The following is a 13,870-nucleotide window of genomic DNA, read 5'->3' as shown; positions in this document are numbered from 1 at the left end:
CATCAAATGACTGAATTTCTCAAAATAGCTTGTAGAGAGAATTTTGAAGGTTTCCAGTACAAAAAAAGTGATAAATGCCTGAGGTGATTGTTGTGCCAATTGCCTTGATGTGATCATTACTATTTAATACATGTATTCAAATGTCACACTGTATCCCATAAATATGTACAACTAATGTGTCAACTAAGAATAAAAAAATGTTCTTAACAAATGGAGCTTGTAGAAATGGCATCTATCTCATGACTTTGCTGTAAGAGTCAGATAAAATAATGCAAACGTGCTTTCACAGTGCCTGGCTCAAAAAACACTAGTATTCTTTTTACTTTGTACTTTAAGATTGAACAAAAAAATCATTTTAAAAATTGTAAAATTAAGTTGGATCTCTTGTTATGCTGCCAGAGAATCGCTCATAATTAAGTCAGGCACCCCTTTTGTTGCTTAGGGCTGTAGGCTGTTTTAACAGTTTATATGTATGGCTTATGCGTGTGCGTAGAAGAGCTTTCTTTTGCTTTTTTTTTTTTTTTTTTTCTTTTCACTTTAAGCGTCTGGCTCTCCTCATTTCATTATTAAAGAGGCAGAGTTTTGGTGTGTTATTGCACAGTAGGGTGATTGTAGATAGCAATTATGTGCTGAGTATTTTAAAAGCTGGACGAAATTATTCTGAATGTTTTCATCATAAAGAACTGATAAATGAGGAGATAAATGTTCAACATGATTTAAACATTACTCGATGTGTGCGTGTATCGAACATTACATGTACCTCATAAATATGTACAACTTTTATGTTTTTATATATCTGAAAAAGCAATTTAAAAAATTGTTAAAGGAAAAGAAAAAAGAGGCAGAGCCCATCAGAGAACTTGATCGCCTGCCAGGCCCGGTTTTTTCTCTTCTTGTCCTTTGTCAGGTCTTTGTTCCGCCCCTGGCTACACTCTCACAGAACCACTTAGTGGTGATTAAAAGGAGGGGACTGGGCGGCGGGGCGGGGCCTCGGGGCGCGGAGCGCGGGCAGCCGCGCGCTGCGCTCGGGTCCAGCTTGGGGACTGCGCTGTCTTAAGTGGCAGCCGGCGGCGGTGGCACGCCCGAGGGCGGAGGACCGGCCAGCGGAATCAACGCCGCCCAGGACGTCAGCGGCTGAGGCTTGGCACCGACTCTAGCTGGGCGGCTGCGGACCACGGACAGACCCACGGACGGACTCACGGACAGCGTTGGTGACCGAAGGACCGAGGGAGGCGCGCGCGGCGGGAGGGGACAGACTTCCGCAGACCTGCGGCCTCCCGCCGACAGCGCCATGGACGGTGCGGACAACGCGACCCTGCTCTTCGCCCCGTCCTCTCTGCTGCCGGACAACTACACTCTGTCGCCTAATGCCAGCAGCCCGAGCCCCGGCACGGACTTCCCCCTCGCACCCACCACCAGCCCTGGCGCCAGCCCCGGCTTCAGTCTGGGGCCAAGTCCGAGCGTTAGCTTCAGCCCGGGCCTTACCCCGACCCCAGAGCCCACGACCAGCAGCTTCGCAGGCGGCGCAGAAAGCCAGGGTCCTTCCCCGTTCCCCCGGCCCTGGGTCCCCCACGAGCCCCCGTTCTGGGACACGCCGCTGAGCCACGGACTGAACGTGTTCGTGGGCGCCGCCCTGTGCATCACCATGCTCGGCCTGGGCTGCACCGTGGACGTGAACCACTTCGGGGCGCATGTCCGCCGGCCGGTGGGCGCGCTGCTGGCCGCGCTCTGCCAGTTCGGCTTCCTGCCGTTGCTGGCCTTCCTGCTGGCCCTCGCCTTCAAGCTGGACGAGGTGGCCGCCGTGGCGGTCCTCCTGTGTGGCTGCTGTCCCGGCGGAAATCTCTCCAATCTCATGTCCCTGCTGGTTGACGGCGACATGAACCTCAGGTAGGGCTCTATTCCTTAAGCATCTTCCTCATCCCGGCCAGCCGCGTTCACAGCCACGGGTTCAAAACGAAGGAGAGAAGAAGTGGAGGGGGTTGGAAAGAGGCATGAAAGGGGAGAAGATGTGGACCCTTGGGCTTTAGAAGTCAGGGTGGGCGCGAAGCCGTTAATGTGGCAGTGGGGACGATCTAGACCCGGACTGCGCTACGGGAAGGTCCTGGGATTTCACCTTTCACCTACAGCGCAGGCCCGTCAGCACTCTGACCACCCTCCCTGAGGGTCGGGCTGCCAGCCCGGGTCTTCAGCCGCTGGAAGACAAAGAGAAGGGGAAGTCTGAAGCTAGGACTCGCCGGAAATGTAAAAGCAAATTAGGGCTATTGGCCCAATAAAGAAAGTAATCTCATATACAGTGCAACGTAATTGAGTTTAATCCAACAAGTAGCATCCAGCAGCTTTACCATGGCTAACATTGCAGGATACTTGGGAGGATTAAAAGGAAAAAAAATGTTCCTTGTCCTCAGAAGCATTCATACGCAACTGGCTTTATAAAGCCCAGCACAACACTCCTGACTTTTCGTTACGGTTTCTACCTCGTGTTCATGTTTCCATTGGACTTAGACATGCCACATTCTCTTGGTACTATTCTCCCCTGAAATAGGTGCTCCCTAGACCTCAACCCAAGAACTTGCAGTCTTTCCTTTCATGCAAGAAACTGACTCTGTTGGGTTTTGGTTTTTGTTTGTTTTTGACTCTAAGCCAATTCTGACTTCTGTTCATTGCCTTTTCTGCAGCATCATTATGACCATCTCCTCTACACTTCTGGCCCTGGTCTTGATGCCCCTCTGCCTGTGGATCTACAGCCGGGCTTGGATCAACACTCCTCTGGTGCAATTACTACCCCTCGGGGCGGTGACCCTCACTCTTTGCAGCACCCTCATTCCTATCGGGCTAGGAGTCTTCATTCGCTACAAATACAACCGTGTGGCTGACTATATTGTGAAGGTAAGGTGCCTCTTCCCTTCTGTACTCACGTGAAGAGTTCTTGGTCTTGATGGGTGACTGAAACTATAGGAAGTTTGGGAAAGAAGGGAAAGGAAGAAAAGGATTTGGCAGGATTTGCATGGATAAGCTTTTAAACAAAGTTAATGTCCAAAAATAACCTCCACCTTTTGGAATTCCTGGAATGATATAGCTCAAATTAAGACATAAAAAATAGTACAAGAGATCTATCAGCACTCATGGGGAGGAAAGAAGTCAGGACAGGGGAGATGATAGTGTAATTAAGTAGCAACATTTCCCACCAACCATACACTACTAAAAATCAAAGCAGATTAAATAAAATTACTTGGATAGAATTTGTGCAGTATTTTTCAAAATTGCTATATTTTCAAAAGTGGAACTTTAATTCTGAGAAACCCTGTAGTAGGCTGCTTTAAAATGTTAAGTCAAAAATAAGTTGACACTAATAAAACTAAAAGTAATTGAAAACTTATATCATGGCAATATAATACAATACATAAAACACTGACTTTAAAGCACAAAATAAAATTGGGTCCTGGGTTATGTAGACTATGTTGCCATTACTAAATTTGTGTGTTTCTTGTTCCCCATTCCATTATATTATATTGTTTCTAAAGCTAGTGAAATGATGGGGAATTTCTATTATTTTGTCCAATAGTGCCAAAGATGCTTTGTTTTTAAAGAACATGTTTTTTTCAAAGTCGAGATTTTCTGATCATTGAATGGAGAAAAATTAAATATTTGTAAATTAAACTTTTTTTGAAAACTCAAAAATAGTAAAGAAAGGAATAAACCATGAACAGGATGTTCATTGTTGGAAGTTAGTAAGATAAAATGTATAATTACAGAGACAAATTCCTTCAAATGAAAAGAGCCATTTCAATGTTTTGATTATATACATTTAAAAAGATATGATTTTTTTTATTGTACACATTATTTTCCATGGATTATAGAGTCCAACTTTTTATTAATATGAAAAATAGAGGGTTCTTTTCTGTATGTAAATCTAGCCTTAAGTAAAAGAAATCCTTCTCCATAATAAACATGTATACATGAATGCAATACATATATGTGAACTTATAAACATGCATATATTTATACATATTTGATATTACACAGCCATAGGTAATCTTGAGATGCATTAAGAACTTAAGTTTAATCATTAAACTAATGCTATTAATACAGTGGCATTTACTATAAAACTTTAGGAATTCTGCCTGGTGCAGTGGTACACTCCTGAAATCCTGGCTACTCAGGAGGCTGAAGCAGGAGAATCACCTGATCGAGGAGGCTATCCTGGGCAACTTAGAGAGGCCCTGTCTTAAAATAAGGAATAAAAAAGGGATGGAGATGTAGTTCAGGGGAAAAGCACTCCTGCAGTTAAAAAGCAAAAACACAAAAAACCAAAACCAACCAAACAAACAAAAACAACTTTAGGAGTTCTAAAATAAAGTACTAATGAACCATTTACACATTAAAAACAGGAGAAATATATTTAAATAATAAATAATCCAGTAAGATTGGCTACCTTTCCATTTAAGGTGAGCCTATCTCTATTAGCACACTAGTAAGACATGTTTTATATAATTCATATATTTTTGCAAACACTTTAAAATGAGCATGGGATTTCAATCTCAATGCGTACCCAAATGATTTAAAATAGTTTAAAGGAATTTGGGGCCAATATTTTCAAAATGAAGAATCAGATTTCCTGTGACACAGTTTGAAACAATACAAGTTTTGATTTGTGAAGTTTGGTTTCTGCTAATTGTACATATGTTGTATGCATACCTTGTATACTAATTATTTCAGCCTTCTATAGAATTCTAGGGTAGAATTTTTAACCAATCTAGATAAAATTTAAATAAAAAATTAAAGAACATGAAGTATATGGCAATCCTAAAGCTTCCAAAAGAGCTTGCTTCTAGATATACAGAGAGCAGAGTCAGACAGTTCCTGGATGGTTATTTCTGCCTCCATTATAGAAAACAAGTTAACTCGAGTCTGAAGGGCAACTAGGAGAGGAATTTTTAGGTTTCTACCATACTAATTACACTGCCTGTTCACTTGAATGAGAGTGTGAAATATACAGTCAGAACATCAGGATGACATATTTTATACAGTCAGTAGTACTATTTCTAAAACATGTCTATTACAATAATTATAAGCATATAATAATTATAAGGATCATTAGACTTACAGATGGGAGGTTTCTTTTCTTTTTTTTTTTTTGCGGTGCTGGGGATTGAACCCAGGGCCTTGTGCTTATGAGGCAAGCACTCTACCAACTGAGCTATATCTCCAGCCCCAAGATGGGAGGTTTCTTATGAACAAATGAGAGGAAGTTACAAAATTGCAAGGAATTCCTGCATCTTATATTTATATTTTTTCTTACATAATCTAATAGTTGATCATTGTTTCAACATTGTTAACAATCTTCTGATATATTTTAAAGGTTTAAAATATCACAAAGTGAATTTTTGTTAATATTAATAGCCTTTTATCTCATGTATAAATGAGAATTAATTTCATTTGGAAAACACGGAATTATGTTCAGGGAAAGTAAACATCACTTGTCCACTGTATACCCCATCTCACTGGGGTATAAGCCTCAATGTTAACCTCTGTTTTCAAGAGCCACATTCATAAATGCACACTCAGAACCAAAACAAAGTTATGTGATGGAGGCTGGGGAGCTGGTAGAAGAGTTAGCTGTCCCTAATAACTGGTTTTAAAACTTCTGAGGCACTATTTTTGAGACCAAGTAGACTGGTCTTAGGTTGCTCCTGAGGGCCTGTCCAAGGCAATGACCAGAGGGTACAGAAGGCAAATTGTCACGCAACATGACAGGCCTCCAATTAGAGCTGTCCAACATGGATCTGATGCCAATGGAAGAGGTGATATACCCATCTTCAGAAAATACTGTTAAAGATCTTATTTTGTGGGGGAGGTCAGACTAGTTGCATATATTTTTCTAAGAACTTAGGATTCTCTGGCCTGAATCCCTCTTCAACAATCTTATTGCTGATGGCTTGTCTGTCCATTCTCTATTACTAGGTTTCGCTGTGGTCTCTGCTAGTGACTCTGGTGGTTCTTTTCATAATGACTGGCACTATGTTAGGACCTGAACTGCTGGCAAGTATCCCTGCAGCTGTTTACGTGGTAGCCATTTTTATGCCTTTGGCAGGCTACGCCTCAGGCTACGGCTTAGCTACTCTCTTCCATCTTCCACCCAACTGCAAGAGGACTGTGTGTCTGGAAACAGGCAGTCAGAATGTGCAGCTCTGTACTGCCATTCTAAAACTGGCCTTTCCACCACGTTTCATAGGAAGCATGTACATGTTTCCCTTGCTTTATGCCCTCTTCCAGTCTGCAGAAGCAGGGATATTTGTTTTAATATATAAAATGTATGGAAGTGAAATACTGCACAAGCGAGATCCTCTAGATGAAGATGAAGACACAGATATTTCTTATAAGAAACTGAAAGAAGAGGAAATGGCAGACACCTCCTATGGCACAGTGAAAGCTGATAATTTAATAATGATGGAACCCGCCCAGACTTCTCTCTAAACATGGACATAAACAGGAGCTTCAGTCTTGCTGAAATATTACTTCATGTTTATGGCCTGTAGTAGTACGTACATATGGTTTACATAAAGGATAACAATTGGTTCACACTGTATGTAACAGTTTTGATCTTCCCGTTGTAAAGTTGCATTGGTGTATTAACCAAGTGTTTTCGTAAATTACAAATCAGTGTTGTAATATAACTTGCACCTGGTCAGCTAAAGTGACATCTTACTTGGTTAATCGTGCTTTTTGGTTTTCACCATCACCAATTTCTATGACTGCTTCACAGAAAACAGGGTCTGGAAATGTAGAATTCTGGTGCACTATTTTACATGAGTAAAAACAAGCTATCTGTAAAGTATAATTGAGTTTAATGTAACTATAAAACAAAAAAAGTGTGTTTTTGACTGTACTCAGAAAAATTCAAAACAGGTTCATGAAACAGTGAAATATAGTATTTTATTGTCAAACCAGTATCAACTCAGAGAAAACTACATTCATGCATTTAATTACTTGATCTGATGTCTATTGGTAATGAAGCACCAACAATTTTATAGTGGATAAGACATTTTCTTTCCAATTGGTCTTCTGCATTTATGTAAACACATTCCAGATCAATTACCTTTGGAGGAATGGTTTTGTTAGGAAATTTTGTAGAGCTACTATCCACCCTGGAGAAGAGCAAACAGGTACCTCCTGGTGACCATGGATGGGGTGGGGATGGGGAACACGTGCTCCAGGGGAGAAAACAATTAGCCTAGATATAGATGCCCTAGGGGGCTTCCTTGTACGTTTACTCAAAGGACTAAGGGTAGAACTCTCCTGGAAACTCTGAAAATTAAACTATAATCCGAGATAATAGACCTAAAGCAGTTTTCAAACCTAGGCATTTTGCTCACTAGTCATAGGGGCACCCCTTGGCCTCGTGTTCCCCGGCGGCACCGACACCTAAGCAATCAGGGTATGAGGAGCACCTGGTTCAGCTAATCCCGGTGATCACTGTCTCATGTTGGAATTCTCGCCTTGGCGCGTTCACTTACAAATCAGTACTTCCATCGGAAAGAAAGCCCTCTTTCGGAATCATCCAAGGGTGTAGACCTCGGCCTGAGGGAAATTTCGTTTGCAGCAGGTCGGGGAGGGGCCCCTTCGGCGGGGACGCAGGGACTAGAGACTGCGGCTGGAAGAGCACAGAGGGCGGCGCAGCGCAGCGCGGCGAGCGGCTGAGGGCCTCTCCGCCTCCTCCCGGCCGCCCCGGCGAGCCGCCTATTTAGGGCGCGGCTGCCGGCTGGAGCTGCTGGGGCCGCGTTTATGGCTGCCTTGGGGGACGAGGTGCTGGATGCTTACATGTACCCGGCGTGCGCCCCCTACTCGTACGCCTACTCCTACCCCTACCCGCCGGCTTCCAAGGGCAAGGGCGCCGCGGGCGGGGATGGCTGGCGGCTCCGTGGCGGAGGCTGTCCTCCCGCCGCCGCTGCCTCGTCATCTTTCCCAGGAGGGTCGGCCTCGTCGCCCTTTCCGGGCCACGGGCAGCTGACGGCCGCCGAGTATTTCGACAGCTACCAGCGGGCGCAGCTCATGGCCCTCCTGTCACAGGTGAGCCAGGGCTTGCGCCAGCGCAGACCCGCCAACCGCGACGTGGCGGTGCAGGTGAATCCGCGCCGCGACGCCTCGGTACAGTGCTCGCTGGGGCGGCGCACGCTGCAGCGCAGGACCCGGGACCCCGGCACTCCTGCCAGCCCCGGCTCCGAGGGCGCGGCGGGAAGCGACCCGTCCTCCCCTCAGCCTACCCGCCGGGGCCCGGAGCAGGGTAGCCCCCGCAGCGGTGCCTTGCGGCCCGTGCGCTTTCCGCGCACCGTCGCCGTGTACTCGCCGGTGGTCTCCCGCCGCCTCACTGCTTTCCTGGAGGGGGCTGAAGCCGTGGCGGACGAGGAGAGCCCCGGGGCAACGAAAGCAGAGCCAGACCCATCACCCGCGAAGCCCCCAGGCCGGGAGGAGGGAGAGGTGTCGGCGAGGAAGGCGTCCCAACGGCGGCGATCCGAGGAGAAGGACGACGATGATGAGGCCCAAGCCCTGGTGGGGGCGACCTGGGATCAGCTCATCGACGGGCCCAGGCTGCCGCCGCGGGAGGCCGGTGACCGCAAGGCGGCCCCGCAGCCCTCGCCAAAGAGTCCAGAGCAGACCCGGGCGGGGAAGACTCCGGACGGCAGGGAGACCACCGCTGCATGCGAGAGGTCGTCACTGCGGAGCGTTGAGCCTGGCAAGGAGCGCCTGCGCTTCCAGGTGAGGCCTGAGGTGGGGGTGGGCCGGCAAAGCCGGCGAGGGCCGAGGGGAGTCTTAAGGGGGAGTCTCAAGGGTGGGGCGGGGCGTCTTTTCTCAGTACCTGGCCAGGGCTGCTCGGGACACGTGGAGACGCCACACTTCCTTAAGCACGGGGCCACGTCAGTGTGCAATTTAGCAGCCTGTGAGGTGTGTTCTTCCCCAACAAGAGAATCAAATCGAGTGTAGCTGATTTATTCCGCGGCGACTGTAAGACACGGGCCCCGCCAAGTTGGCCAGGGAGACGCCTTCCTAACATTCTTACTCTGATCACATTTGCGCTAAAAAGATCTGATGGAGGGCACGTAGTGCACTCTGCACCACGTCTCCGGATGACCGAAGATAGGTACATAAACTGAGAAATCCAAAGGCGAACTTGCTGTGCAAGATTTCCTACGATCCTTCTGTTTCCCCACTACATGTGGCAAAACACTTAACAGTCCACTACTGGGGTCCTAACCCCCAGTCTCCGGATTCTTTTCTCCATTTCCCAAACTAATAGTCTACTGGAAAATGGGGTTTCTGAAATGCTCTTGTAGGAACTTGTCTTGCTTTCATATTCGTTTGGTATTGGGGATTGAACTCGGGGGCACTTTACCACTGAGCTATGTCCCCAGCCCTTTTAAATTTTTACTGAAACAAGTCCTTGTTAAATTGCTTAGGACCTGCTAAATTGCTGAGATTGGCCTTGAACTTGCAGTTTCTACCACCTCAGCCTCCCCAGTCACTGGAATTAGACTGCTGCCAAGTCAGGCTCTTGCCTTTATTTGAAACAAACAAAAACAAAACAACAAAAAAACCCCACCCTATTCGTGGGTGGGGGGTGTATCCTCAAATGATAGATTACTTAAGGCCATGGGTTCAAACCCCATGTGTGCCCTGCCCCCCCCCCAAAAAAAAAAAAAAAAAAAAAAAAAAACCCAAACTCCATCCCTTTCAGAAATCCAGCGATGCCAGGACCTTTTGAACTGTCCCTTGTTGCTGCCTGAGAGATTCTCAACCTGAGCCCTAAAGGGCTGGGTACATGGAGTGCATTTATAACCCAGGGGACCTAAGGAGTTCTTTGGCCTTTTCCATAGTCAATCCAGGACTGTGGGTTTTGGGGGGTGTGGGGTACCTGGAGGAGAGAATCATGCCGGTTGTGAGTCCTAGCTTGGCCATTGCCCACAAGCTGGGTGCAATTTGTGTGTGCTCACCTGTGAAACAGCATTAAGTACTCTCAAGTTGCTCACCTGTGAAACAGCATTAAGTACTCTCCAAAGTTGCTACTAGTTCTAAAGTCCCTTGAAACAGTTACAACTGGGTTCTCACTGGGAGGGAAGAAAGCAAGATTAAGAACAGGGCAATACAAAGTGAACTGTGCTTACAGAGGTATAGCACTGCTCTGTGAAGAAAGTAAATAGCAGTGCAGAGAACTTCCTCTGGGGTGAACACATATTCTTAATCTTTTTCCTTTTAAAAACTTTCAAAACATTTTTTTTATACTGGGAATTGGACCTAGGGTCATTTTACCTCTGAACTACATACTCGGCCCTTTTTAAAAACTTAGTCTCATTAGGTTTGTTTAGGGCTTCTGAATTGCTGAGGCTGAGCTTGAACTTTCGAAGTTGCAATCCTCTATCAGTCTCCTTGAGTCTCTGGGAATACAGGTGTGTGCCATCACATCTGACTTAACCGTACGTGTTCTAAGATCAGACTTTACAGAAGAAAAGCCTATTTAAAGAATTGCAAGCTTCAGACAACTGACTTTTCCCTTGCCCGTTGGAAAGAAAACACCTTAGTTTGGTTCACAAGGTTGGTAAACAAATAATCTGGTATATAAGCCATTCGGGGGCTGTTACTCACTCACTGTATTGTGGAGGCTTATCCAAACCCCACTCTACTTTCCTCTGATTTGGAATGATATTACCAGTTTTTAGTACCAAATAAATCCTTCCCATGTTCTGAAATCGGGTAATTCAGGTGTCATGTTGGTTAAACTTTGGTATTCTGTTTAGTTCTTAGAACAGAAATATGGCTATTATCATTGCAAGGACTGCAACATCCGGTGGGAGAGTGCATATGTGTGGTGTGTACAGGGCACGAACAAGGTAAGAGACACTGCAGGTGGCACCTTCTGCTGGAAGTGTCAAGGGGTTTTTCCTTCAGGTTTATATTCTCTCATCACAGGTTTACTTCAAACAGTTTTGCAGAACTTGTCAGAAGTCTTACAACCCTTACCGAGTGGAGGATATTGCCTGCCAAGTAAGTGGTTTGCACTGTCTGAACTTGGTGGTGGTAGAGACTTATTAACATACATTACATGTATTTCCTAAACAAGGCTAGGTTCCAGCAACTTTAGCTTTTGCTTGCTTTTTGCTTAGGAATTGTAGAGATCATCCTTTATGGGAAGCAGGGCCTGGACTTTAGCTTTCTTCTGCCCCTGCAAAACAGTCATGGTAGCCTCTTTTGTATCTTACTTGCAGTATGGAAGAATGCTTGCCTTATAGCCTACTTGGTCTGATGTAAGAAAAATAGAACAACTTTCTACCAGAGGTGGTAAATGTTACCACCTCTTACCCATGATGCTTCTGAGTAAATGTTACTCATCTTACCCAGATGCTTCTGAGTAAGCACATATTCAAGCCAAAGTATTTAGTATAAGCACAGGAGTTCAGTTTCACTCTTACCTGAGAGCTTAAATGGGGAGTTTAAGAGCATTCTTAGTTGTCCAGATTTGTAGGTTTAACTCACAACACATGGCTTGCTTACTGTTAAGTGCTGCCAAGCTTTTGCTTCCTATTAACATTGTGCTAAGGGACTTTGTCTTTAAAAGAAGTGACTAAACTTGCCTGTTTTTGTGCAGCTAACAGAGCCTTAACTGCCATTATGGCCTAATCAAATGCACTTGTCAAGTTGGATATTGAAGCAGTAACAGCAGTAACACCCTAGGGGTGTAGGTAGGGTGGGTGGAGAGAAACCACGTATGGAAAACCATTTAGAATTAGGGCAGGCATCCTTTCTAAAATAAGGTTCCTTACCCACTCCATTCTTGGTGTTCATTGACAAATTTATCTCCTGCTTATTCTCCACCCTTCAAGTGCAGGAAAAGAGTTTAGTCGTCTCATGAGAAACTTCATGATTGAGAACTGAATTTGATGAACCATGGCACCACTATAGCATCCTAACCCCATACTTGCTGGGGCAGTGGGGTTAGACTGAGACAAAATCAGAGAAAATTAGCAGAGGACCTTGCTTAGAGTGTGGTCAGGAAGAATTTGGACGAGAAAACTCAAGTCCTGGGAACTCGCCAAGGGCTTATCTTCTCTGTGTGCTTCTCACTCTGGTTTCTTAGAGTTGTAAGAGAACTAGATGTTCCTGCCCAGTAAGACTTCGCCACGTGGACCCCAAACGCCCCCACCGTCAAGACTTGTGTGGGAGATGCAAAGGCAAACGTCTGTCCTGCGATAGCACTTTCAGCTTCAAATATATCATTTAGTGAATTAAAAAAAGTTCTGCCGAATGTGTGCAAATGGAACCGGGAAGTGAGCTTTTTCCAGGCCCCTTTCCACCTCTCCCTCCTCAAAATACTTGGTGAAAGGCAGTGTATTTTGATGAAGCCTTCAAATAAAGGTATTGCAAAATGATTTAAAAATTGCATAAAATCTGTCTCAAAATAAAAGTTGAAGAGCTTGCCTTGTGCTACCAGTCTGGGCCTGTCACCTTAACTTTGTATAATGTGTGGATGGCCTATAGTGGGCCAGGCAGAGGTTCCAGCACTCACTGTGGAGGGGTTCGTAGATGTGAGGTCTGCTTAGGTGTGGAGGACTGAAGTTTGTAAGGAAGTTAACTGCAGAAGCAAAGCCTGCCAACCGGTAAAATAAGCATTCTTCCAGGGCAGGTGGAGGCAGAACCACTCTGAGGCAGCTATGAGAGGGAGGTAGCTCAAAGTGAGAACTGTAACTCGGGGGTAGGTGGGAGCTTCAGTGTGGACAAGTGATCTTAGTTTAGGAGGTGAACGGAGGAAACTGAGCAGAGTTTCACGAATTTGAAGCTTGGAACAGGGCAGCTTTGGGAAGCTTCTATAAGAAGGTGAATAATAAATTCGAGTGGCCTTCAGATGGTAAAGCTCTTCAAGTAGTCCTCTTAAAAATTTAGACATAAGCGTTAGCTGTTTTTGAATTTCTTCTAGTTAGAATGGGGATCTAAACACCTAACTGCACCTGATAGCTTCCTTAAAGGATTTCCACAAGAAGACGGTAGGCCCCACTGGCAGATCTCTTCTAGTTGTACACGGCACCGAGTTTAGAGCCGGATGGTGCCTCTAATGAAACTGAAGCTGGGGGCTGTTGGCCTAGTGATTATGGAAACTTCACAGTTGGAACTAGGTGCTTCATTATGTCTCCTTCCAATGTGCTAAACGGCCCGCTTACATTAGCCCTTCTTACCTGAGAAGGGTCATGGAAGTCAATCTAATATCTTGGACACTAGTGTATAACCAAAGGAAATTGAAAGCCTAAAGTGGGTTCGAGGTCACTCTAGAATCCTTTTATCAAGGGGAAAGGCCCACCTTCATCTCTATAAATGTTTAACTGGAGTCCTGGGCCCATTCCCACTGAATTACTACTTGGGTGAAGTGCCCATCGAGCCCCCTAGGTGTTGCTGATGGAATTGAAGCACACATCACTGGTTCAGCCAGCCTTGTGCTGAGTACTGAAAGCCAGGTGGAACGTACATCCTCATGGAATATACCATATGGGGGCATATTTTTAATATAAATGCAAAATGGAGGTTTTGACATGTGACAGCTTCAGTGAAGTGCCTGTAATTAGGGATCTGATGTAGGTGAAGGAAGGCTTGCATAAAGAATCGCTGCTTCAGTTGAAGTTGGTAAGTTGATCAGCGGAGGAGACACCTTTCATGCTAGGGCAGCATGTGCAAAGGCCATGTGGTACAGAAAACCAAAAAGGCCACAGTGGCAGAATATTCTAGGGAATGTGATAGGTTAAACTATCAGGACCAGACTGGGAAGACTTTTTAGGCTCTGCTTAAAAGGACTGTCCTTATCAGGGAGAATCCAATATAAAACTTTAAAGGTATA

At 45.4% G+C, this 13,870-nt stretch overlaps 2 protein-coding genes across 2 annotated transcripts; both read left to right on the top strand.

The window, feature by feature from the left end:
* Positions 1 to 1,169: 1,169 nt before the first annotated feature.
* Positions 1,170 to 6,940, top strand: SLC10A4 (solute carrier family 10 member 4). The gene is made up of 3 exons (XM_079154529.1): positions 1,170 to 1,887; positions 2,676 to 2,886; positions 5,962 to 6,940. Exons 1-3 carry the CDS (start codon positions 1,292 to 1,294, stop codon positions 6,472 to 6,474), a joined length of 1,320 nt encoding a protein of 439 aa, XP_079010655.1. The 5' UTR covers positions 1,170 to 1,291; the 3' UTR covers positions 6,475 to 6,940.
* Positions 6,941 to 7,782: 842 nt separating this feature from the next.
* Positions 7,783 to 12,268, top strand: ZAR1 (zygote arrest 1; the record flags this gene model as incomplete). The annotated part of the gene is made up of 4 exons (XM_079154003.1): positions 7,783 to 8,754; positions 10,788 to 10,880; positions 10,960 to 11,034; positions 12,125 to 12,268. 4 exons carry the CDS (start codon positions 7,783 to 7,785, stop codon positions 12,266 to 12,268), a joined length of 1,284 nt encoding a protein of 427 aa, XP_079010129.1.
* Between the last annotated feature and the right edge of the window lie 1,602 nt (positions 12,269 to 13,870).

This window comes from Sciurus vulgaris (assembly GCF_902686455.1).
Source record: "Sciurus vulgaris genome assembly, chromosome: 9".
Classification (NCBI taxonomy): domain Eukaryota; kingdom Metazoa; phylum Chordata; class Mammalia; order Rodentia; family Sciuridae; genus Sciurus; species Sciurus vulgaris.
Note: the sequence above shows the minus strand (reverse complement) of the source record. Positions and strands in the feature narration are given on the sequence as shown.

Bases quoted from the DNA above. Each gene is read 5' to 3' on its own strand.
- SLC10A4 (XM_079154529.1), top strand. From the start codon at position 1,292: ATGGACGGTGCGGACAACGCGACCCTGCTCTTCGCCCCGTCCTCTCTG. The intron at 1,888-2,675 runs GTAGGGCTCTAT...CCTTTTCTGCAG, and splicing joins GACGGCGACATGAACCTCAG to CATCATTATGACCATCTCCT. The intron at 2,887-5,961 runs GTAAGGTGCCTC...CTCTATTACTAG, and splicing joins TGGCTGACTATATTGTGAAG to GTTTCGCTGTGGTCTCTGCT.